The 26,427-nt window shown below is 37.0% G+C and overlaps 1 protein-coding gene across 2 annotated transcripts in view; it reads right to left on the bottom strand.

Annotated features, from left to right (window-relative positions):
* Positions 1-2,683: 2,683 nt before the first annotated feature.
* Positions 2,684-26,427, bottom strand: part of LOC103044275 (rho guanine nucleotide exchange factor 26) — an 89,282-nt gene continuing 65,538 nt past the window's right edge. For both annotated transcript variants that reach the window (XM_007237282.4, XM_007237285.4), the window contains 4 exons: positions 23,683-23,892; positions 8,713-8,783; positions 7,405-7,509; positions 2,684-2,887 (listed from right to left, as the gene is read on the bottom strand). In XM_007237282.4, the coding sequence (XP_007237344.3) occupies positions 2,745-2,887; positions 7,405-7,509; positions 8,713-8,783; positions 23,683-23,892 (529 nt within the window). In that variant the 3' untranslated portion in view covers positions 2,684-2,744. The remainder of the gene's footprint in view (positions 2,888-7,404; positions 7,510-8,712; positions 8,784-23,682; positions 23,893-26,427) is intronic.

Consider the following 26,427-nt stretch of genomic DNA (forward strand, 5'->3'; position numbering starts at 1 on the left):
AAAAATCTGGATTATGTGTGAACAGAAGCTCTGGCTGCTTTAACATTTCTGTACATTAACCTTATGGAAATGGTAATCACATTTGCCCCACTGTCCCTTTCATAACAGGAACAGTGGTAGACCGCTATGCTTCAAAACAGTCTTCTCTCTCTCTCTGAGACCCCTCCCCCTTCCCCCACCCCGCCCCCAGATATTATAAAAGAGAAGCTAGAAGTGCAGCCTTTGATCTTAACCGACAGATAAAAGCCATTAGGCAAGACGTTATTAAATATCACACGACTCGTCCTGCTTTCCGTGGAGGTGCTGACAATTTATGCAAATTGCAGTTGGTTAAGTGTTCAGTCGGAGTAGTGTGTGTGTGTTTTTTCCTGAGCCCAGACTCTCTTCTTTATCCTGCACAAATAAAGAGCTTACACAAGCGCATTAAAACATTCATAAAGCTCAAGCAGGGATTTACAACAAAGCAAAGCAAAGCAAACTATTTTTACAGCCAGAAAAAAAAAATCTATAGATATATTTTTATCTTGTTAAAAAAAGGTTTTGACTTGGGTTTATTTCTTGGAGTGAGTGTTGTTTTAGGTTTTACTCAGCTGCACGACTTCAACTTTAAAGAAAAGCTAAAGCCAAATCATTTGGCCTGTCCAATTAAAGCAGTGCAACATCCAGCAATGCTTAGAGTATTGCAATGAATGAATCAGTTAATAAATGAATGAATGAGTGGATGATTGCATGAATGAATGAGTGGATGATTGCATGAATGAATGAGTGGATGATTGCATGAATGAATGAGTGGATAAATGAATGAATAGGTGATTGAATTAATGAGTGAATCAATGAACTGCTGCTTGATGTAAAAAGAAAAATCACATATATGATATATATGACAATATATTCTTATTTTCTATGATATTCAACCAGAGGCAGATTAAATCTACCCGCTATCGTTTATTCTACTCCATACCTGCTTACACAAAGTGCATTATTGATATTATGACATGTCGGATTATTGATTTCTGATGAAACAGGGAGTAAGAACATATTTGATATTCAAGCAGAAATAAACACACTGTGATGTCAGCGCTTACATAAAGCTCTGTTTACCTGAGCTTTCAACATTGTTTTGTAAATATATATTTTTTTAAATACCCAGATTTGTAGGGACAGGGCCTATGGCTAATTTTAGTACATCTTACATGAAAACTACTCCTTGAATCGTTGATTCTGATGAAATTCGATGAAAAATTACAATGGCAGCATTGTAATATTGTATTGTATTATATGTAAAATTATATTACCAGTCAAAAGTTTGGATACACTCTTTCTCAATAAATTGTTTTTTTGTAATTAGTTACAATGAAGGATTGCATGCACAACTGTAAACAAAAAAGTGTTAAAACAAACCAAAATATGTTTCATACTTCAGATTCTTTAAAGTAGCACCTTCTGCTTTGTCCACTCTTGGCTGATTTTCCCAGTTGGCTTCATGAGGTAGAACCTGAAATGGTTCTTCAGCTGTGTTAGGGAGTTCTAGAGGTGCTGAGATAATGTTAACTGACTGATAATGTTAAATGACAAACTTTTGACTGGTACTGTATTTATATATTATACATATACAGCTCTGAAAAACAAATGAGATCACTTAAAAAGTATGAGTTTCTTTGATTTTACCAAATTGAAAACCTCTAGAATATAATCAAGAGGAAGATGGATGATCACAAGCCATCAAACCAAACTGAACTGCTTGAATTTTTACACCAGGAGTGAAATAAAGTAAGAGTGGCAAAAGCAGTGTGTAAGACTGGTGGAGGAGAACATGGTAAGATGCATGAAACCTGTGATTAAAAAACAGGGTTATTCCACCAAATATTGATTTCTGAACTCTTAAAACTGTATGAATATGAACTTGTTTTCTTTGTATTATTTGAGGTCTGAAAGCTCTGCATTTTTTTTTGTTTTTTCAGCCATTTCTCATTTTTTGCAATTTTTATTGGGGAGAAATGTTGACCGTAGTTTATAGAATAAAACAACAATGTTAATTTTAATCAAACATAAACCTATAAATAGCAAAATCAGAGAAACTGATTCAGAAACTGAAGTGGTCTTTTCATTTTTTCCAGAGCTGTATATACATCAGTAGAGATGATTGGATTTGTGCATTATTTTAAACAGATATTTAATTAGTATTATTAAGTAAACTGCAGATGTGATTATTATTAAATATAGCTATTATCATTAGCAACCTTATAGTCCTGTCCATATTCTCAGTTCATTTTAAACTGCCTGAGCTGCGTAAAAGGGTTTGATTTATATTTTTGCTGGTCCATGCTAGAGAATTGTTCAGCCAGGTCTGGATCATCAGGTTCCTGTTGAGTTCTGCTTCTCTTAAAGTGAGTACAGCACTGTACTGGACTGGACTGGACTGGGCGGAGCTTCCATCACTTTATTAAAGCTGCAGACAGGCTGTTGTTGTTAGTCGCTGTGTTGAACACAAGCCAGAATATAGAGCTTCCATAGTTTCTGCAGAGTTTAGTCTCCAGGTCTGTTGGCAGCCATGTTCTGAGGTTCGATTGGAACGGATTAGCACGAACTGTTCAGTCATGTGAAGATCAGTTTGGCTGATCCATGCAGTCTTCCAATATCCACCAGTAACTCCCGCTGAGCCCTATAGCTCTGCATTGCTCTGTTCTTCTCTCTCTCTCTCTCTCTCTCTGTAGGTGTTCATGTGAAGGAAACGGAGCTCATGTTCATACGTTGGTCTCCAGGCCCTGCAGGCGGTCCATCCTCTCCATGTTCTTCTCGATGGTGGCCTGGCAGGTGATTGGCTGGGCGCACTCAGACAGAAACCAGCCCCTCTCTCCGTCTCGCAGACGCATGCCCTCGTACCAGCCTGGAAGAGAAGAAATCACATGTGCACAATTTCAAATATGGGTGACTTAAATTCACACTATGGAATATTGTGGTTGAATGATATGAATAAATAAAAGTGTCAAAATCACTGTTTTTCCTTATTTATTTTATTTAATTGATTTTCTACAGTGTAGATTAATATTAAAGACATGGAAACAATTAAAGGAACACAAATAGATTTATGTCGTAAACTTACAAAAAAAATAAAAAAAATAAAAGTGTTTCTCCTCCACATTAATCCCCTGATCTAAACCTGATGAAGGAAAAACAGCAACTATTGTTCAGCACCTCTGGCAACTCCTTTCTTCAAGACGCTGAGAAAACTATTTCAAATTACCCTCCCTCATGAAAACACTGAAATTAAAATGAACCAAGAGTGTGCAGATCTGCCTTCAAGGATAAATGTGCTACTTAAAAGAATCTCAAGTATAAAACATATTCTGGTTTGTTTAACACTTTTTAGTGTACAGAATAATTCTCCTTCATCTGCTCATAGTTTAAAATCCCACATATAAAGAGAGATATATATCTCTCTCTCTATATATATATATAGAGAGAGAGAGAGAAAGCAAACAGCTAGTTAGCTGCCATGCTCTGCAGCCAGGGTTGCCAAATTCAGCAAAAAAAAAAATCAGTTTGAAAAAAGTCTGTTTGAAACCCACGCTTCAGAAGCTTAAACCAGCCCAATATCTAAGGCTGCTACAGATGTTTACAACACAGCACATTTTAATTTTGAACTGTTTGCTCGGCCCACGCCAGTATTTAAAGTTGAGCATAAATAAAATAAGGTATCAGGGCGGTATCAGGACGCTGTGTGTTGTGTGTTCCTTCCTTAGAGCTACTTAGAATAGCCTTACATTTTTATAAGCTAAAATTATAGGGAAGAGCTTTAATTAAAAAAATCAGATGCAAATTCAATTTGATGCAATACAATAGGATACACTGTATGGACAAAAGTGTTGAGACACCACTGAAAATCAAGGTTATTAAAACGTGTTTATTCTGCTTTTGTTGGAGCAACTATCTCTACTTTCCAGGGAAGGTTTTCTACATGAATTTGAAGCATTACTGTAAAGATTTACTGAAGTGAGGTCTGGATTTTTTGATGATCCCCTCTTGCCCATATCTATCACTGGAAATAGTGCCAATAGGTTATTGTTTATCCAATTCTATTGGCAGTACTTCTCTACAAAAACTAGACAAGTTTCAGCAGTGGCTACCACTTAAAGTAGTTGAATGTCTTCATTAGAAAGTGGTGTCCACAAACATTTGGAATAATAATGCATGATTTATCGGTACAGCCCTACTAAAATTCAGCCACCTCAACTGCAGTGAAAGCTCCAAATAAAGCATGAGAATAAAGCAGGTGCAGCTGAGCATCATTAATAAACACATCACTCACAACTGCTAGCATTTCAGTTCTGTGTTTCTGCTGTTCTGGGAAATCCGTACAAAAAGCGTACTTCTCCCTGAAGAACGTTCTGGAAATAAAAGCCCAGCAGATCCTGCTTTCAAGTGTCTGCTGTATATTTAATGGGTATTTAAAGATTCAGCAGGCTTTTGATGGCCTATTCTGGGCAGCGTGCCCTTTCAACATGAAAGCTGGCCAGCGAGCGTCAATCACGGGGGACTGTCGCCTGACCCTCAACCCAGAGGATTCAAAAACAAAAGACCTTTGGTCCGGACCCTCGCATCCGGATACAGCTCTAACTATTTACTGAATTATTTCTTTCCTTATCCTAATCAATAAAACCCCAAGCAACAAACGCACACAAAAGCCAGAGCAGCTGTTTCCACATCAGTCTCAGAGTCTCAGAGACTCTCAGGTAAATGTTCTGATCTGTGAGATGAGCCCAGGAAGATAAGTTGGAGGGGTTTTTTTATTAGTGGAATATAGATATTGGATAATGGGAATGGAATGGAATAAATGGTGGGCAAGCAAAAAGGGAGGAGTTCATAAAGAGGGAAAAATAAATAACAGCTGGATAAAACACTTGATTATGTTTGATTCAGATTCTTCAGGAAATTAGTGATTTATTCACAATTCACTTTGATTTAGATTGTCTAAAAATTCTGAAATTGAATCATACGATTCCGATTCATTACAGTTTTTTAGGTAATAAGAATTTGCACTTTAATAATTCAATTTGATCCAGATTATTTTTTTTATGTAAATAATAATAATAATAATAATAATAATAATAATAATAATACTTTGCACTCTAAAACTAATACCTTGTTTGTGCCACCCTTATCAGCAACAAATGCAATCAAGCGTTTGTGATAACTGGCAATAAGTCTTTCACAACCTGTTTAAGATCATACCACAATCAGACTTTGACAAGGCCACTCCAAAACCATTTTTTTGTTTGCTTTTTGAGACATTCAGAGTTTGACTTGTTTGTGTGTTTTAGATCATTGTCCAGCTGCAGAACCCAAGTACATCTGAGCTTAAAGTCAAAATATGATAGAATGACAAACTAATTTTATAGTTTCATCAATTACAGCAAGTTGTCCAGGTCCTAAAGCAGCATAGCAGCTCCAGACCATCACACTACCACCACCATGTGTTACATTCAGTATGATTTTTTTTTTTATTGAAATGATGTGTTATTTTTACACCAGATATAACAGGACTGTTCAAAAAGTTAAACTTTTGTCTCATCAGCCCACATAATATGTTCACAAAGTCCAGGGGCCAGTTGTTCAAAAAATGTAATCCGGATCAAAATTATTACAGATTTGGTAATCACATTTTTTGCTATCCAGGATCAGGTGATCTGTCTTACTTTTAAGCCAGTTTTTCAAAGCAATATTGGATTGGATCAACCTGATCCAGAAACACAGTTTTCAGGATTACCTAATCCGGATTACCAGCTATGTAAAAAACAGATAGAAGAACCAACAGGGGTTGATGACTCCTTTTCTTGCAGCAACAAGATACTGCTTATTGAAAAACAATACGAGCAATTGAGCGTTTAAATGGAGTTCTGCAGAGACGCTTTGCATGACTTAACTATTTGCGAGTCGAACCACAGGGAGCATGCAACATAACACTTGCATGTATTGTCCTGCCCAATGTTGCTACCAGACGCAATGTCCCTCTCTGTGATGTTCATGATGCACCTGAGCCTGTTGAAGAACCAGAACAAACTCTGGAGTTCTTTGCAATTGTTCGAAATAATTTTTGACAGCTTCATATCTGATAAATGTTTCTTTGACATTAATATACAGTGATGAATGACAGTGACGTAGATGAAAAAATGAATATATTATTTTTGTTTGTTATTGAAATCTTTTGGGGGGTTTATTTAATGGGGTCAAGATTGTTTTTATTTTTACGTTACTATAGTAAAAGGCTTAATTGGTAGCCAATGTCTACTTTATTACTGTAACGGTTAAACAGGTCAAGTGCAAAACAGAAGTAAATGTATATACACTAAATTGTACAAATGTATTTTTTTTACTTTAAAACTTTGATTTTAAAGTTTTACCACATTTACTTCCTGAAATCCCCCTTGAAATCCTACTCCTTGTTGGGATCAGGGTAATCCTGTTTTTTTGGATCAAAGTTATCCAAATCCTACTGAAAAGTTTTGAACAACAGAAACTGAAGGTTTGATCCATTTACAAACTAGGATTGGATTACGTGATCTGATCCGATTTCAGAATGCTTCTTTCCCTTTTGAACAACCCGTTTTCCAGATTTGATCCAATCCGATAACCAAAATCCGATCAGATTACCTTTGAACAACTGGCCCCTGGGGATTATCAAGATGTTTATGTTGGCAATCGTGAGATGGGCCGTGTCTTTGCTCAGCAGTGTTTTTTGTCTTAAAACTCTTCCATGGTGACCATTTTCAACCAGTCTCCTTCTTATTATTGAATCATTAGCACTAATTAATTTTTCCGAATAGAGACAAGATGGTTTTAATTGTGTTTTGCCTTAATAAATGAAATAATCATTTGAATTTACTCAGGGTATGTATGTATGATATTAAAGCTTGTTTAATAATGTGAAAATATATGTATAAAATATAATTTGGCCCCTTAACAAAAAATAATTTATACTTTATTTAGATTACGATTAGAACTGATTCAACACACTGCGTGTTTACAACCTTAATGAAATACTGAGGGAATTAATTATAGGGTTGAAAGGCAGGACTGAGGGATTATCATCAGATGAAATTATAAAAGCAGCGTCTTTAAATGAACCTGATGAGAGCTGGCTACTGTTGCTGGCTATGTTCAGTGCCTTTAATAACTCTCATTCATTATCCATCCATTCATTATTTATTTATCATTTATTTAAGCCAAGGGTTAGTACAAAGGTTTTCAACCAAACATGCATCAATGGGCTATTCTACAGCTCTTTCTTTTCTTACAATATTAAATAGAGTCATGATAATAATTAATTAAATGATTGAAAGAGCATTAGCCTTTTGGGGTGACGTGTTAGATTTTCTACTAAAGACAATAGAAAGGAACACTGACCGTCATCCACTGTCTGAGACACCAACACCACATCAGCCACCTGCAGCGAGAGCTCATCCGGCTGCCGGGCTGTATACGTCCGGATCACTTCCACCTGCATGGCATCTGACAGACAGACAGACAGACAGACAGAAACATCAATAAACCACAGCCCTGTTAAATCTTATACAAAGAAACATATACGCAAAAATCTGCTTTCTTTTTTTAAGACTATTATTGTATTATAATATTAATCAAAAATACAGGTTTACCAAAAACAATAGTAAAACCAAAAGCTGAATGCTATAATGAAGGTGAGGCACATAAAGCAGTGAATAAGTGAGGTAAGAGGTTTAATACGATATATAGATATATAAATGCAATAAAAGCTATCTACACTGTGCTTATATTGAGGAACTGCAGTACACCACATGGCCAGCAGGAGGTGCTGATTCTCTAAGTGAGTTTTAAAAGTTTTGTCTTAAAAAAAAAAAAAAAAAACTTCTGACTCAACCCTGGCCTTGGGGTCACACTGTCCTGCATATTTTAGTAGATTCCCTGCTTTTTCACACCAACTGCATCCTAAAATAACTTGTTAATCTGCTGATTATTTGAATAAGGTGTGTGTTAAGTGTGCTAAGAGGAAATGCAATAAAAATGTGCAGGACAGGGTTCCAGGTTGACTGAAATCAATTACTATTTAAAGAGACACTAAAGCCTAAATCATATTTTTTCCATTAATAGCTGAAATGTGTTTCTTTTAAGTGATGAAACATATCAGTCCCGCTTAAAAAAAATTAAAAACCTTTTCTTGATCTTTAAAAAACACTTTAATTGTGGTAATTTCTGTCTCTGTAGCGCCCTCACAGGTTCAGCTGTGCTATAGGCACACAGACACATCACAATAAGCAAAAAAAAACTCTTTTTAAAGCTCTCAGTGCCTTGTTTTAAATATAAATAAAGTTACACTTATATAGCATCTTTCTAGACACTCAAAGATACTTTACAAACACGTTTTACACACACCCATTCACACTTAGCACTCATCCACGCACCGGCGAGAAGCAGCAGCCACAGCATACTCCCAACCGGAAACAACCGTTCACCTAGAGGACTGCACCAAGCACTAAGACATTTACCCAAGACAAAGAGAAACTTCACCCAGAGAGAGACTTAAACCCAAGCCCCCAGTGCTGGGTTGTAACTGTGCTAACCACTAAGCATCTGTGCCACCAATGTGTCTTGGATATGTTTAAACTTTTTTTAGGTATAATCCTGATACTTAAGACAAATGAATTGACCAGGTGTAAACAGGATTTAAAAACTCACTTATTCTGTCAGAATTCCTCTTCTCATTGTTGCTTTGTCCCAGTGCACTGATCCAGCGAGCACGCTCATTACTGCACAGAGAAAGAGAGAGAGAGAGAGAGAGAGAGAGAGAGAGAGAAAGAAATCAAAGATTTGATTTTAGATTTATAACTTGTGCTTACTTACATATCATTTTTAGACCATTTTTCTCTGAATTCAGTAATAAATAAATATTCCCAATCTGACTGAGGCTGTTTTTCTCAATACTGCGTCAACAATTCATGACAAATGGACCAATAGAAATGCTCCAATTAACATAACATAAATGTGTCAGTGAGTGGGTTGGAGTGAGGTTCTGATAGTGGTTGCAAATGGTTGGGATGTTCCATTTCTTAAGTTGTGCAGGTATTTAATACTTCTTGATACTTCAGAATGCAGCAGCACGTCTGGTCTTCAACCAGCCAAAACGGGCACATGTCACCCCACTGCTCATTGAGCTCCACTGGCTACCAGTTGATGCTCGCATCAAATTCAAAACTCTTACAATCGCCTACAAGGTGATGACAGAACAGCTCCTTCCTACCTGCACTGATCACTCCTGAAGGCTTACGCTACCGCTGTGCTCCTCCAATGAACGTCGCCTCGCTTTACCAAACAAACACTCACACAAAGCAATCCAGACTGTTCTCATACAGAGTTCCCCAATGGTGGAACAAACTACCTTCCACTCCCAGATCAGGAGAATCTCTCACTATCTTTAATAAACTCCTGAAGACAGAGCTCTTCAAAGAGCACTTACTCTCCTAACACCTCTAACACACTAACTACTTCTAACCTCATTTCCTCCTTCCCCTCCTTCACTCCTCTATCCCATTATTTCACTTTGACCTCCTTTAAGCCCTGTCTAAAGGTGTTTTTACTTTTAACTTCTATTACTTTTGTACTTCAATATTGTAAGTCGCTTTAGACAAAAGCATCTGCCAAATGTAATGTAGTGTAATGTAAAGTAATGATACACAGTGTCACTTGTTCAATGAGAATATATCATTGAAGGCATTAAATGATCACTACAGTGTACAGTGCAGCATAACCATGAAATCTCCCACAGGCTAGTGCAGAGTTCTTTACTTTCTATGGCCATGGCAAAAGTAATGGGACACGATACTAGTTAGTGTTTCATAATATGTGGCATGTCTTAGTACATTGAGAAACTTCATCAGGCATGAAATACTGAAAAAAAAATCAAAGCAATAAAAAATAAAACACGAAAAAGGTGAACAACCTAGGGTTTTAAATTTCCATATTAAAGCATGGCCAAATTACATTAATGAGTTAATCACTTGAATTTCTTGCCTCTTAATGTGTTTGAGAGCATCAGTTGTAAAGTTGTGAAGAGGTAGAGTTGGTACACAGTGAAAAGCTCTATTTGAGTAATGTTCTAACCAGATTATGGCAAGAACTTAAGAGTGAAGGTCAGTCAATCTGAAATATTTAAAGAACTTTAAAAGTATCCTCAAGTGCAGTCAAAAAGACCACCAAAAATGTTATGATGAAACTGGCACTCATCAGGGCCGCACCAAAATAAAATAAAAAAAGAGACCAATAGTTATCTCAGTTGTACAGGATAAGTTCATCAGAGTTACCAGCCTCAGAGACAGCAAGTTAACAGCTTAACCCAAGATAAGAGCACCTAAATGCTGCAACTGAGTATTTTGGTTTGTTTAACACTTTTAAGTTACTACATGATTCCAACAAAAAACTTCAAATGAGAAGGTGTGTCCAAAAAAAAAAAAAAAAAAAAAAGGAATCTAAGATCTCAGCTAACACAGCGCATCAAGCAGTGCCACTCCCTGGTTTCTCTCCACACATACACACACACACACACACTCTCTCTCTCTCTCTCTGTTCCTGTGAGCGCTGGTCAGGCTGAAAGTGGCAGGTAGAGTTACGGAGCGTAATCAGACCCCAGGCCTCACTGAAAGCTAAAGAAAGCCTGCGCTGAATTCTGCTTTTGTCTCTGTCCCGCTTCACTCAGAACAGCCTGTTATTTTCTCACACAGGCGCAGCGAGCGAGAGAGAGATGTCACGGATGTCACATAAAGACGTCCCATTCCCTTTTCCTAATGGAGGATATGAAAGCGGAGGATGCTATTAGGAGATACGTGATGTTCGCTATTCAAATACAGCATTCAGAATACAGAGTCAAAGAAACAAAGAGAGCTGGCGAACTCTGACGGGTAAATCACCGCTACAGATAAAGCTCACAGCACTGCTAGTAAGAACAGTACAGGGTCCTGTATGCTCAGGATGATGGTCAGGTAATGATCAAGCTGTTATGGACGTGTTAAAATGGCTATGGGTTCTTTTTAATGCCTACTGTTTTTTGTTCCAGACATTATGACTCTTCAGTCTGAGAAAAAAATAAAAAATAAATAACACTATGTCCAAATGTTTGTGGATGCCCTGTCTAATGAATGTACATACAGCTTGTCTAGTTCCTGTAGACAAATACAACTAATAGATGAACCATAAGCTTTTTGGCACCTTGTCTAATGAAGCATTTGAGCTGTGGAACAGTGGAACTGTGTATTCTGGAATGATTGAGCTTCATCCAGGTATTTTTGAATGGTTTGGGAATGAGTTGTGGTGGTGATCATCCAACATGCTGACTGCACTATTGCCCTTATCTCTAAATAAAACAAAACAAAAAAATAATCACAATCCTAACCCCAATGCCTCAGAATCTGTTTAAAAAAATAAAAAATAAATAAAAAAAAAACTTTCCTTGGACAGGAAACAGTTACTCCAGCACCTTATGTATGAATTCTACCAGCCGGGTTGTAAGGAGCAGTAAAGACACTGCAATGAAGTACAGCTTTATAAGGGAGTTTCTCCAGCACCAAGGCTGGAGCAGTGTTAGCATTAGCGCGTTTACATATTAAAACAAGCTAGCTGGGAACTGCTAGCTGACAGTGCCCTGGGTTAGCACAACACTCAGGGTTCCTCAGTCTACCGCTATCGGGCACCATTTACTAACGCTAACCACAGCTGGCTAGCCCTTGCTAAACAAACATGGCTAGCGCTCACCCTTGGAAAAAAAAAAAAACAAGAAATTCTAAGCTTACTGTAAATAAATAGAAGTGCTTTACTTCCCAAATAAACAGCTTTCAGGAGAAAAATCTGTGTATATTAACATCCAGTGCTCGTTTGACTTTGACAGAAAAGTTTTTTTTTTTTTTTTTTAAAGAATGAAACTTTTTTTTAGGTGCTTCCCCCACCACAGCAACCTGCTGAATTAAAAGGGAAAAATGGCGACAACCTTGTTAACTTCAAGTATGCATTCTAACTAGTGTCACTTAATGCACCTTTTAATCTGGTGCACCTTATAGCATTTTCATACACATATCTCTTGCTCCTAACATCAGTAGTGGTGTTTCCCATTACTGCTTCTGATTTAGTTAACGCTATGGTCTCAGAACAAGGGAGGTGTATTGGTTTGGAAATGCCTGTGGGAATAATAAACAGGTATGACTTGGTTCATTCTTTATTTAAATTTCAAGTTTGGCCATCTTTTTTAGAGCTTTGAATGAGCCTTCTTCCCATTTCCTGCTGCCGTTTCTCACGTTGTACCTTCCCTGCGTGGGCACCAATTGTCATTATCTTTAGCAGTGTTGGGCACGTTACTTTGAAAAAGTAATTAGTTATAGTTACTCGTTACTTCTCCAAAAAAGTAACTGAGTTACTAACGGAGTTACTCCACTATAAAAGTAATTAGTTACCAGTAAAAGTAACTATCGCGTTACTTTTTATTATTCGCCCGTCAAAAAAAGGAAATCAATTATGCATTTACTATTATTATTGGAAAAATAACAAACAAAAATAAACCCAAAATGTTGACAAAAATATAATCTAACGAATTTCAAAAAAACAAAACGAAATTCTCCACACAACCAAAGAAAATTACTAAAACTTGTAATACTGAAAAAAACGGAAAAAAATGAAAAACGCGTCTGGGGATGAAATTAAACAAACCAAGCCACACTCAAAGGAAATATGTATATATAAACAAAACAAAATAATGGACAAAAACAACAATTTAATGCCCGTTAAAATGGTATTAATATAACAGCTTCACCAAAAGGGAATAGAGCTTAGATCGGGCGCAAAAAATCCGACCCGACCCAGCCGGAGCCCGTGCACGTTCTGCCCAAGCCTGAACCATGAACTGTCATTATGAGCCGGACCCGATCCGCCCCATAAACTGTCTGTTTTCGGGCTGATTGAATGAGCGAAATATGATCAGAATTATGTTAATTAACACTGTAACATAAAAGCATAGAACTATTATTTAATTTAAATAATTTTTAAGAACAGCTACACACAATGCTGCAAGTCAAACGCGGAGGCGTTCACGTGCGCCCAGAGCTACGTGATTACAGTTTTCATTATTATTATAGTTTAATTTTATTTTGTTTTTATTTTTTCTGTTCAGTAAGTTTTTAGGGTGGGCTTGCTAGCGCAAGCGCTTTACACAAGAACTAACGGACCACGAGGTGCCGCGCGCTCGGCACAAAACCGCCCGCTGTACAACAGCGCTTATAAATAAATTAAACACGAAAATGAGGGTATTCTATCAGTAATTTCAGTTCGTTTTAGTTAGTTTTATAAACACAAAATACAGTTCCAGATAGTTATGTTTTTCCTTTTAATTACCGTTTTTATTAGATTCAGTTAACACAAATGTTTTTCACTTTCAGTTTTCGCTATTTCGTTCGCTTTAGTGAACAATAATAATTGGTTACTTAGCAACATTGTGATTATCACACCAGAGCTTTATATAAAATAAAAAATAGGAGCTAATAGGAGCTTTCTCTAAAATAGAAAGCAGCAGCACCACAAAAACCGGAGCAGCTAAAAAGAGCTTCACGTCCTTAATTCGGAACTTGGGCTGTCCAGGGCAATCACTGAATTCATTAGAGCACGCAAATCGTCACAATTGTGCCTCACTTCACCACGCCAAACCACAGCACAGCGGCCAGAAGCTCAAGTTCACCGGACAGAGGAGGGGTTAACCAGGGCAAAGCGAAGTAAAAAAAAATTACGGCTAAAGTAACGTGCAGTAACGGGGTGTCGGAAATGGTAACGGCGTTATAGTTACAGTCAGAGTAATTAGTTAGATTACTCGTTACTGAAAAAAGTAACGGCGTTAGTAACGCCGTTAGTTTTAACGCCGTTACTCCCAACACTGATCTTTAGAGATCGGACTGATCAAGAAGCATCTTTGGCACATTTACAATGCATGTGATTGGTCTGTAAGTTTCCTGCACCACAGGTGGAAATGAAGACTGAAAAAATGTAATAGTCTGTAGTTAGTGGCCCCTGCACTAATGAGCTTATTACCGATGTAAAGCTAAAGTTTCCAGATGCAACTCAGCTGCAAACTTTGGTTCAGAATTATCTTCATTTGATTGCCTGTACCGTGTATTCTCCATGGGATTGCACAAACAAAACAGTTCGCAAAGAATACACATGCCATTGCATCCCTACAGAATACAAACAAACCTAAGACACCCAGCATACCCTGGGTGAGGGACTACATTTGGAATAAATTGTGTGTATTTATCTGAATAATTGGATAATTTAGACTGTGCAATGTTGGCATTCTAAAAGCAAAACAAGGCAAATAAACTCTGTGGGCCAAACACGCAGGAAAAGCAGGAAATGAGTCAATCATCATTTAGTGTTGCTGACAGTTAGCTTTTCATCTGGTCATGGCCACAGGTTGCCGTTGTGCTGCAGTTCCACAGAAACTAGTGTTTTTCTGTTGTTCTGTTTTTCCACAGAGCCCAATGACCACATTAGTGCTGAACTGGGAAACAACCTCCGGTCGGCACGCACACACAGCCCGTACGCGTTTTCCGAAAAAACGCTCGGACGCAGCCGGCATGCAGAAGTCCACCGGCAGCGGCCGGCTGTGACTCAGCGCTTGCTCATCTCTTTCTAATTCTCATTCTGAACTGATTCAAAACGACTGGGACGCCTGCACGACAGCTGCAATTAGCATTCATGAGCGGGACATGACTCATCTATTCAGTAATTGTGGACTAATGAGGTGCCAGAGTGTCTATTTTTAATGTGGGGGTCCAGGCTGTGTGTTTTATGACGCAGACTGCCTCTGTGGGTCAGTGATTATTCTGCTGGGGTGGGGAGTCCTTTCAAAATCCAGTTTTTGTTCCCTCAACAGTTTTGAAAAACTCTATATTTGGGAGGATTCCTCATACAAACCTCCTCTGCCTATGAATGAAAGAAGTTTATTGATAATAAAATTGAAGTAGAACTACATCATGGCTGAATCCATTTCCATATCTACACTATACCTATTTTCCTGCTTAAGTTATAGCCATTTGCATGGTTATACTGAATCATTTCTATTGTTAGATTCCACATACAACTCTGGAATATAATCAAAAGGAAGATGGATGATCACAAGCCATCAAAACAAGCTGAACTGCTTGGATTTTTGCACCAGGAGTAAAGGCATAAAGTTATCCAAAAGCAGTGTGTAAGACTGGTGGAGGAGAACATGCCAAGATGCATGAAAACTGATTAAAAACCAGGGTTATTCCACCAAATATTGATTTCTGAAAACTTAAAACTTTCTTTGCATTATTTGAGGTCTGAAAGGTCTGCATCTTTTTTTGTCAATTAAATAATGGCAGACAAAACTAATTAAAAACTTGAGCTTGAGCTTCTAATTGAAAGTATTAACATCAATCATCAATACACGTAATCACAATAAAAATAAAATAAATAAATTAAAGGCTACAAATAAAAGTAAGCAAGTAGTCCTTCAAATGAAGATTAAATAGTCAGCAATCAACATAATTGTTTCACCCCCAATTACAAGCCTTTTCTACTTATTATATCCATTTATATGCATATTTGCACCCATTTCTTTTGTTAGACTGTTCATATTCCAATATTCATTTTCCACCCTGCACTGTGGAAAATGTTAACATGTTGTGTTCAGTAAAACCATGCAAACATAATTGTTTTGTGTGTTACTCGTTTAAGTAGACTGCGTTTGTCTATTGTTGTGACTTAGATGAAGATCAGAGCACATTTAATGACCAATTCATGCAGAAATCCAAGTAATCCCAAAGAGTTCACATCATTTTTCTTGCAATTGTATATTAAACCCGTTCCAATAATTATGCTGAGTCCTTTTATATGTTTATGCTTCACCCATTATCATTTCAATTTACATGCATTTCTTTGTTTACATTACATTTAATATTCCATGAATATATTGCACCTAATTCCATGGTTATGCTACAACTAGGTCGGCACAATATATTTTGTGTCAGTATCATCGTCAGTATCAACATGTGCATACGCAGTAGTCACATCGCAGGGCATGCAATTTCATATGCCATGTAAATATATGCTCTTTTTTTAGCATTTATTTTGTGTTGTTTTTAAAACTGTTCGTAACCTATTTATAGATCAATAAATTATAAAAACAATTCTAAAAACACATTTTCACTAAGAAGTAAGACATATTTAGGATATTTCAGTAGTGGAAAAATAAATAATCAGTAAAGGCTTTAATACTGAAACTCTCTGTGGTGTTTCTGATCACCAGCTCTGGTGAGAACAGTGAAAATAATCATGTGTTTCAGGTCCAGTTAGCATGGGAAGAGCAGCTGGCCCATCGGAATCCAGCCATGTGTGTGGACAAACACACACACACACTCACAACAGGTACAGACATTCTCACGCCTCAGGCCTCAACACCAGCTGATACACAGCAGTGCAGACGTGCTAATGTGTACAGACACACACAAACAGTAGGCTAGTCGTGTGCTAGAAAATAGCCAGAAAATAGATATTCAATGATAGTGAGGCTTATAGTGAGAAAAATATGGTATGTAATTACTTAACAACGCAAAATTCACTTCACTTTTGATTCAACAATATTAATAACGCCCTCTGTGCATCAAATACTGGAGTAAAATAAATGATATTTGGCCTTATTTTAGGGATCAATAAGCGAGCCGTCAACTGTGCACCACGCAGCTTAATTTAGCTTAGTTTGATATCGTAAGGTATTGAGACAGAAGCCACTTTAAATGTGCACCTGTGTTTTTTGCTGCCAAGATAGCAATGTGCCAGAAAACTATCTGAACACACCTCACTTGCACAACACCACAACCATCGACGTAGAAATATTCGTAAGCATTTAGCATTACGCAGCATTTAGCATTACTACGCAGGAAGAAGGCGAAGGGTGTAAGATAGCAATGAGCATCTGGTGCGTCTTTCAAAGGGTGTAAGACAAGGCTCATAATCTTTGGTTGATCTTTGGTAGATATGTCATGGAAAAAAGAGAAAACAGTGATATTTTTTGTAATCATTAGTATCTATTAGCTATAGCAGGATTTAATGTAAAATGATCTTATTTCACACATAACATTTAATATTCAGTGTTGTGACTGTTGCACATGTACACACTGTGATGCTGTGTGTACCACAGCTCTGCAGGAGTACCAGTACCTCACTCTTGTCCAATACCAGTTTACTGAGTCACTAAGATACAGTTTGAAAGTGTTAAGACAGTTAAACTGTTCTGGGTTCAGTGGGGTGCCGCTCTCATACAGTGGATTCAGTTACATTGGGGGTAGAGTAATGTAGGTATTAGATAAGATTATATAAGATTGTGGGAACAGAACAATTGACAATGGCCTGCAGCCTAGCAACCGCCGAAACAATGCGTTAAATGTTTCACACTACAGTCTGACGGCAACAAGAAAGGGGGTAAAAAAAGAAAGCATCTGATGACATCACAGCGGGGATAAGCATGCTCTAAATCCCAGGGGCTTTCCAGAAAGATCAGACACACACACACACATTGGACCCCAATTATACACTGAATGTCTGATATTATATTGGCTGATATGCACAATCCTTGTTGTTATCAGCAGTTCAGGATTCAATGCTATCATTACTGCATGAATAATAAACATAATTTAACTCACCAGAACCTGAACAGATATATTCATAAAAAGATGAGTTTGAAAACCAAATTGAAAACCTCTGGAATGTAATAAAGAGGAAGATGAATGATCACAAGCCATCAAACCAAGCTGAACTGCTTGAATTTTTGCACCAGGAGTAAAGGCATAAAGTTATCCAAAAGCAGTGTGTAAAATGGGTGGAGGAGAACATGCCAAGATGAATGAAAACTGTGATTAAAAACCAGAGTTATTATATTGTTTTAATATATTTTTTTGGCATTATTTGAGGTCTGAAAGCTCTGTATCTCTTTTTTTATTATTTTAGCCATTACTCATTTTCTGCAAATAAATGCTCTAATAAAAAAAACAATATTTTTATTGTTTTTATTAGAAGCAATGTTGTTCGTAGTTTATAAAATAGAACAACAATGTTAATTTTACTCAAACATATACCTATAAGAGATACTGATTTAGAAACAGAAGTGGACTCTTAATTTTTTCCAGAGCTATGTACAGCTTAAAATATCCAGATTAAAAATAACAAAAGAGACCTGGAAAAATTACAATATCAAGATACAACAACATATATACAGTATATAAACAACATTATTGAAACACATGCTCATTTGCTGATTTTACTTCAAATCAAGGGTAGTATAAAAAAAAGTTTATCCTGCTGAAGTTGTTGAAGTAACTCTTTTTACTGACTAGGGAAGGCTTTCAACTAACCTCACCTCATCTCCAACTAATCCCAAAAGTACTTCATGGAGTGCTATCATTCAAGAGAACACAATTCACTGCTCCATGGCTCAATTTTGGGGGCTTTATACCCCTGTAGCCTATGCCTTCTGGCATCAGGCATGGTGCCAACAGTTTAATGTTTATTATCTGCTTAAGAGAGCCCAATTCTATTGGTTGTACTTCTCTACAGGGAGTAGACAAGCTATGTGTGTGCATTTGCACATCTGTGTCAGCATTTGGACATACACTGTATCTATTCAGTGATTCAGAGATCTGCAGTTTGAAGAACACAATTAAGTAACAAAATTGTTGTTAGAAAACTAGCCTTAGCTTTATGTTGTATTTAGGTCTATGTTGGCTGTTACACTGTTTCTTCATAGATTTAACATCAAACTTGCAAGGTACTAGCACATTTTACTGGGCTTTTCGGTGAATTGGGGAAAATCTGTTGTTTTCTTTACCACTGTAAAGTGGTAAAGTGATTATTATATCAATCCGAATAAAGCACACTCAGCGTTGCCTAGAGATGCATACACACACATGATTAGACACACACAGTCAGTGATGCACAAATGCAGTCTCTGATCCTCTGTTAGCTTTGAAGGGGGGTCAGAAGGGGAAATGAGGGGCAATTACTGAGGTTCCACCATTAACACCCTTCTGTGATGAGCTTCACAACAAAGCTTATAACACTCAGCTCACCACAGGGTAATAAACTGCACACAGCGTGAAACAGACAGAAGAAGAAGAAGAGAGAGAGAGAGAGAGAGAGAGAACAGGATGAAGGAATTCCACACCAGCATCCAGTGATGACGAACGAGTGCTCGTAGAAAATGGACAAAGAAAACTTTTCAGTCTACAAACATCTCGGGCCCCCCACTAACCACAGACCATTCAGTGAGCTAATATGTTATCATACATCAGAAACTCTATAAGTCAAGTGCTACTTAGGGTTGGAAGATATTGTGATAAATATCACTATAAAATATATCTTTTTTACACATATTAGTATTTAACATATTTTAACCCACAACAGCAGATTTTTCCTGATTTTGCTGATATTACTATCCAAAACTCAGTACAGTTAATTTTGTTTGCAAAAAAATTATTATGGTTAGTCTTACCCATCTAAAAAACAACTAATCAGTCTCTTTATAATGAAGTACTTTTAAGTACTGGTGATGATATACACAATATGCTCAGGAAACTACTTTGTAAATTATGATAGAAATGTGATACAATTTACTATACTGACATATTGACCACCCTTACTCATACCCTGAAACCATCCCAGACTGACCAAGATGTTATCATAATTTAGCCACATAATATTGCATGTTCTGGTTGTGCAATCTATTTGACTCACTCTCCTATATTTTATTTGGGACAGTCACTCCCAACTCTATTATTACTTAAGTGCTTTTCTGTGAAGTTTAGCTCAACAGCTTCTTAACCCTCTACGGCATGAATTATATATTTTAGGAGGAAAAATAATTTTTTTGAAAGCCTGGAAATTCCTGTAAATATATAGAAAATAACATTTTAATTTTGAAAAAAAAGAAGATCATTTGAATCAACTGTTAGAGAGCAAGGAAGCACCAATACATGCAGGTAGGGGAGGATCTCCAGAAACAGAGGTTAGATCCACTGCTTCATCGTGATTAATCTGACTAATTGTATTTGCATCAAAACAGATTGTCTGTTTTAATGCAATATATTTGATAAAAAAAAACATCAATATGCACACTATATATTGTGAAATGGGTGTAAAGTTTAATGTTCTGTCCAACTGACTACACCTAAACTAAACTATCACTATTCCAAATCACTGGTCATAACAGAAACTGTTCTCACATCGAAACTCTCTGACCCCGAAACATGAGGAAAAATCTCAGTTACTGAACTGGATTTCCAAGTGTGTGAAATCTGATGCCAACCCACTGATAACTATCAGATAGAAAACTGTAACACAGATGCATCTGCAGTAAAGCAAACTAATCTCATCATGAAAAGCAACTGCAGCGATAATCCACCACGTCTGGAGGGCCTGCATTCAATTTAAAGTTATCAAAATAATGTCTTGAAATCAGTGGCCTAATCTTTTGTGATCTCATACTACGGTGTTCAGTTCCAACAGGAATACAGCTACCATCTCAAAAGCCTGCCTTATAGACACAAATGCTATACCATGACCAGCTGCATCAACAGACCTATTGCCTAATGAAAATGTGTGTAATGTTAATATAAAAATATTAACATTTTGAGCACTTATATACAGACATTGAGAAAATGTTGAAATAGCAAAAAAGATGCAGAGCTTTCAGACTCATTATGTAAAGAAAACTGTGATGGTTTTTAATCACAGTTTTCATGCACCTTGTCATGTTCTTCTCCACCAGTCCTACACACTGCTTTTGGATAACTTTATGCTGCTTTACTCCTGGTGCAAAAATTCAAGCAGTTCAGTTTGGTTTGATGGCTTGTGATCATCTATCTTCCTTTTGATTATATTCCAGAGGTTTTCAATTTGGTAAAATCAAAGAAATTCTTCATTTTTAAGTGGTCTTTTATTGTTTTCCAGAGCTGTATATGGTGAGACATCTGGCATGTTGTGTTACACATGCATTACACTACTTCTATTGTATGTGTAGCTCAATAAATATGCCTAAGAACTGCCAGTATCAGTCTAAATGTTCAATAATTCATTGTACTGAATAGTATTTAGCTTTTTTTATGTGTGTATTTAATACAGATTACTACACTTAAAATATTAGTTAAAAATTCATATTGCATTTTAAGAAGCAATACACTTTTGCAGAACACATAATACATAATACTGCAGTTCTTCAATACACTGATTCTTCCAACACCCCTAACCTGCATCCGACACAGTATGAAGTACGTGCAGAAACTAACAAAATATTTAACTGGGAGCGAAAATAAAACTTTTATTATGTACCACAGACTAAAGTAGGAGTCCTGATATGACCTACTTAAGAACAGAAAGTTCTCCTGTAACTATGATCTTTCCATCACAGCCTCCAAATATCACCAAATGTTTACTCAGCAATGGCATAACACAATCTCTAGGCTTTCTTCCAATTTCTGATATGCATGAATAAGTACACACAGTGTGTATACTGTGTGAATTAGAGAGAGTGTGTAGGCGACGTTATTCCCAACAGGAAATTAAAACCTTAAAAAAGGTCCACCTTTTGTTTCTGTCATTTTTACAGAAGCACTTACAGAAGTAGTTCTGTAACTATAATAATACTGTTGGATTTATTCTTGTTTCTGCTACATTTTGGTGCAGAAACATTTGCAGTTTGAGACATCGACACCGGTCCAGCTCCCGACTGTTTGGTCTGATTGGTTGATTCAGGCTTGTTTCAACATTGCAATGTTTTATGTAATGTGCCACCTAGCAACACCCTAGCAACCAGTAAACAACACACTAGCAGCTGCCTTAAATACCATTGCATCTACAGTTGCAAGAAAAAAGTATGTGAACCCTTTGGGATTACCTGGATTTCTGCATAAATTGGTCATTAAATGTGTTCTGATCTTCATCCATTTGCTACACAAAATTATATACACTTTTCAACCAATACATTTTTTTGGCTTTGACTTTTTTTTTTTTTTTTTTTTACTTTTCCCTGCCTTTGCCGCCAATTTGAATGACCATGCAATCTTTAAAACATCAGTACAGACATGGCAAGAAATAAACACTATCCAATGTTAAAAAATAACATGTCAAAAATGGTTATAGTAGGCCAATATCTGACCTAAAATTAATTGAAATTGAAAGCTGAATAACATTTCTACAAATTTTGTATATCTGCCTTATATGTATCTGAAGGAAGCCAGACAGCATTTTCTCTCACTGAGTAAATTTATAGTTATAGTTGACGCTGAAACTCCAGTCTAAATAGGACCCAGATAGTCAGCTAATTAATGCAAAGAGATGTGAAGAATTTAACCAAAAATTCATGTATTTTTTAAACCAAACCAATAAACAATAAACGGAAACAAAATTTTCAAATTTCAATGACTTTTTCAAAACTTTTTTTTGTCTAAAATGTATCCAGGCCTGGAAATCTCTACTTTCAAACTTCATGACTTTTCCAGGTTTTTCATGACCGTATGAATCCTGATCACAGACTGTCTCAGCTGGTGTTAAGCTGGAGTGTTAGATTATTATTGTTTTTTTTTTTTTTTTTTTTTTTTTTTTTATAATTTTATTTCTAATTTTTCCCATTTTTCTCCCCAATTTACACGGCCAATTACCCAACCCACTCATTAGGACTCCCCCTATCACTAGTAATGCCACAACACACCAGGAGGGTGAAGACTAACACTAACTCCGATACATGTGAAGTCAGCCACCGCTTCTTTTCGAGCTGCTGCTGATGCAGCATTGCCGAGCAGCCAGCGCGCTTGGAGGAAAGCGCAGCGGCTCGGCTCCGGTACATCAGCTCACAGACGACCTGTGCTGCGGACATCACCCTAGGAGTGATGTGGGGAGAGAGCGCCATCTACCCACCCAGAGGGAGCAGGGCCAATTTTGCTCCCTCTGACGCCGGCAGCTTGATGGCAAAGCTGCATGAGCTGGGGTTCGAACCTGCGGCCTCCTGCTCATAGTGGCAGCGCTTTAGACCGCTGGACCACTCGGCGCCATTATGATTATAAAAATTAAACTATTTACACATATATTTCTCCTGAAATCTGTTTATTTTGATGAGTAAAGTGCTTCCCTTTTATTTACAGTCAGCTTTGATTCCCAGTTTTTACTTAGACAGACGTGGCTGTAATTAGGGGATTCTGTACCAAGTTTGCCTGCCTGATCAGTACATCTCTACAGGATACCATAACAAAATCCTAGCAACACCACAGCAACCAGCTAGCAACATCTTAGAAATCCTAGAAATCATGTAGCAACAGCCCAGCAGGTAGAGGGAACCATTAAAGCTGGGCAGGTATTATTTGGCATGGTGGTGGCATGTTAAGTGGAGGTGGTGTTAATGAAGTGGCTGGTCGGTGTAAGAGAAAAAGTAACATTCTGGTTTACCACATTTTTATTTTCTTACAAATTAATTTAACATGTGTTCCTTTAGCTTTAATGTCTTCAATATTAAATTTCACTGTAAAAATATGATGTGACAAAATAACTTTTTAACTGTAAATATTTAACTGGAAAAATATAAAAAAAAAAAATGCATTAGGTCACACTTACAGTAATTCCGCCCCCAGAATCATCAGCACTTTTTCTTTCGAGTGGTTGCTGCGAAATTTAAGGCGGAACAGATGACTGGCTCCGCCTTGCCGTGATGTCAGCATGCCGGCGGTGGTCCGGGTTGGAGAAAGGTTGAGATCTTCTGGCTGACATGACCCCACCCAGATCTGATCCCTCAGTGCGTAGTCTATTACTGTATAACTCTCCTCACTGAAAGAGAAAAGAAAAGAGAGAGAGAGAGATTACACACTTTACCTTTACTGTTGTGAGGATAGCACAGTCATTGCATTAATACAGCACAGAGTTCCCCAACAGTGCAGGTTAATATCAGTGCTGTGTCCTTTAGCTTATGTGGGACATGGAAAAAGTCCTGATACACAAAAATAATTCCTATCCTATTACAAATCAGTGTAATTACATCTACTGCACTGATATACCAAAGCTCTTATACCCTCGATATTTCTATCTACACTACTGTGTGCTCTCTGAGTGTATTTATCTTATTGTGCTGCTGTTGCTACTGGATGCCTTAAGGATCTTTCTTTTCCCTTACATTGCAAATTAATACTGAATTCATCCAAACTATGAAAAAAAAAGTACCAACCAAAATACTCTGTGAATCATTTAGGTGCTCTTATCTGGGGTTAAGCTCTTAACTTGCGGTTTCTGAGGCTGGAAACTCTGAGGAACTTCTCCTGTACAACAGAAGGAACTCTTGCTCTTCCTTTCCTGGGGCAAACCTGATGAGAGCCAGTTTCATCATAATGTTTTAACAGTCTATGTGACTGCACATGAGGATACTTTTTTTTAAAGTTCTTGAAATGTTTCAGACTGACCTTCATTTCTTAAAATAGTTTTTCTTTACTTTAGTTGGGTAGTTCTTGTCATAATATGGATTAGAACTATTCTATTACTCAAATAGAGCTATTTACTGTATACCAACTCTCTCTCTTCACAGCTTTACAAATTATGCTCCCAAACACATTAAGAGACAAGAAATTCAAGTAATTAACTCTTGATAAGTTCAGCACAGCTGTTAACTGAAAGCCTGAATTCCAGATGACTCTTCATCATAAAGCTAAGAAAATGCAGAGATGTGCTAGACAAGAGGTAGTACTTTGAAGAATATAACATATAAAACATAATTCCATATGTTTTTCTTCATATTTTGTTTGACTTTAATATTAATCTACAATGCAGATTTTTTTTATAAAGAAAAAAACATTTTTACTGGAACTGTATAAAAAAAAAACTGTAGAAAAAAATAAATATGTATTCAAAAACTGAATGAATAAAAATAACAAATAAGCCAGTAAGAAAATCTGTTCAATTTAATAGAGAAACAGAAAAAGAGAGTCTGAAAACAACATTCTTGTAACTCAGCACTCCTCACTAAGAACTACAGACTCAGCCAAACACAGTAAACTGGAGTATTAACATTCCACCATGCCTACATTTCCCATGAGCACCTGGGCCTCATTAAGTGTTCCCTGCGTGACCCGTCAGCAGCTTCCTGAGCGTGCCGGCCTACGCCATGTGGAAGAAATCGGAGGGTTTAGGTAATGCAGGTCTAATGCTGCAGAGGCACTGAGGGCTCACGACTCCAGAGCGCAGGAACACAAAAACCACTGTGATTCAGAAAGAACATGCTGAACTCAGCAACACACAACCTGCAGGAACGGCTGAATAACACAAAATACAGCACTACAGAAGACTACAAATAAAAATGACCGCCTGCTTAAAATACAACATCATCGGAGCTGTTACTATTTTTATTTTTGTCCAAACATACAGCTCCGGAAAAAAAATAAGAGACCACTTTAAAATTATGAGTTTCTTTGATTTTACCAAATTGTAAACCTGGAATATAATCAAAAGGAAGATGGATGATCACAAGCCATCAAACCAAGTTGCTTGAATTTTTGCACCAGGAGTAAAGGCATAAAGTTATCCAAAAGCAGTGTGCAAGACTGGTGGAGGAGAACATGCCAAGATGCCATTTAACAAAACAGTTTTTTTTATCACTGTCCACACAGGCAATATTTTAACACAAAGTTCTTTATTTGAAGCACAATTTTACAAAAAAGGTAACTTGCTGAAACTATGTTTGTGTTTAAAGTACTTCACACATTTTATCTTAAAACATCTCAAGATAAACCCCTGGTGTCTCCTGTAGTTCCTAAACTGCTTAAATGTTTTGCACCAGGAGTAAAGGCATAAAGTTATCCAAAAGCAGTGTGTAAGACTGGTGGAGGAGAACAGGCCAAGATGCATGAAAACTGTGATTAAAAACCAAGGTTATTCCACAAAATACTGATTTCTGAACTCTTAAAACTTGAATATGAATATGAACTTGTTTTCTCATTTTCTCACAGTCTGAAAGCTCTGCATCTTTTTTGTTATTTCAGCCATTTCTCATTTTCTGCAAATAAATGCTATAAACATATGGTAGGAGCAAATGGGACGCAAATAAGAAAATGGCTCATATTTCAGAAATTATTATAAGAAGAAAAATAGATACATATAGGGGTGGGTGGGTACTACATTTTATTTGGCAATATTATTGCATATGATATGATATGGCACACCCCTAAATGTAGGCTTGGGAATCGAGAAACGATTCCTGTTGAGAATCGATTTTGTGTGTTTCGATTCCACAGAATCGTTTGGCACCTTGCTTAATGATTCTCTTATCGATTCCAGACAGCACGATCACGCAAGTTACGCATGTTACGCATGATTCAG

The sequence above is a fragment of the Astyanax mexicanus genome, chromosome 9, assembly GCF_023375975.1.
Source record: "Astyanax mexicanus isolate ESR-SI-001 chromosome 9, AstMex3_surface, whole genome shotgun sequence".
In the NCBI taxonomy this organism is placed as follows: Eukaryota; Metazoa; Chordata; class Actinopteri; order Characiformes; family Acestrorhamphidae; genus Astyanax; species Astyanax mexicanus.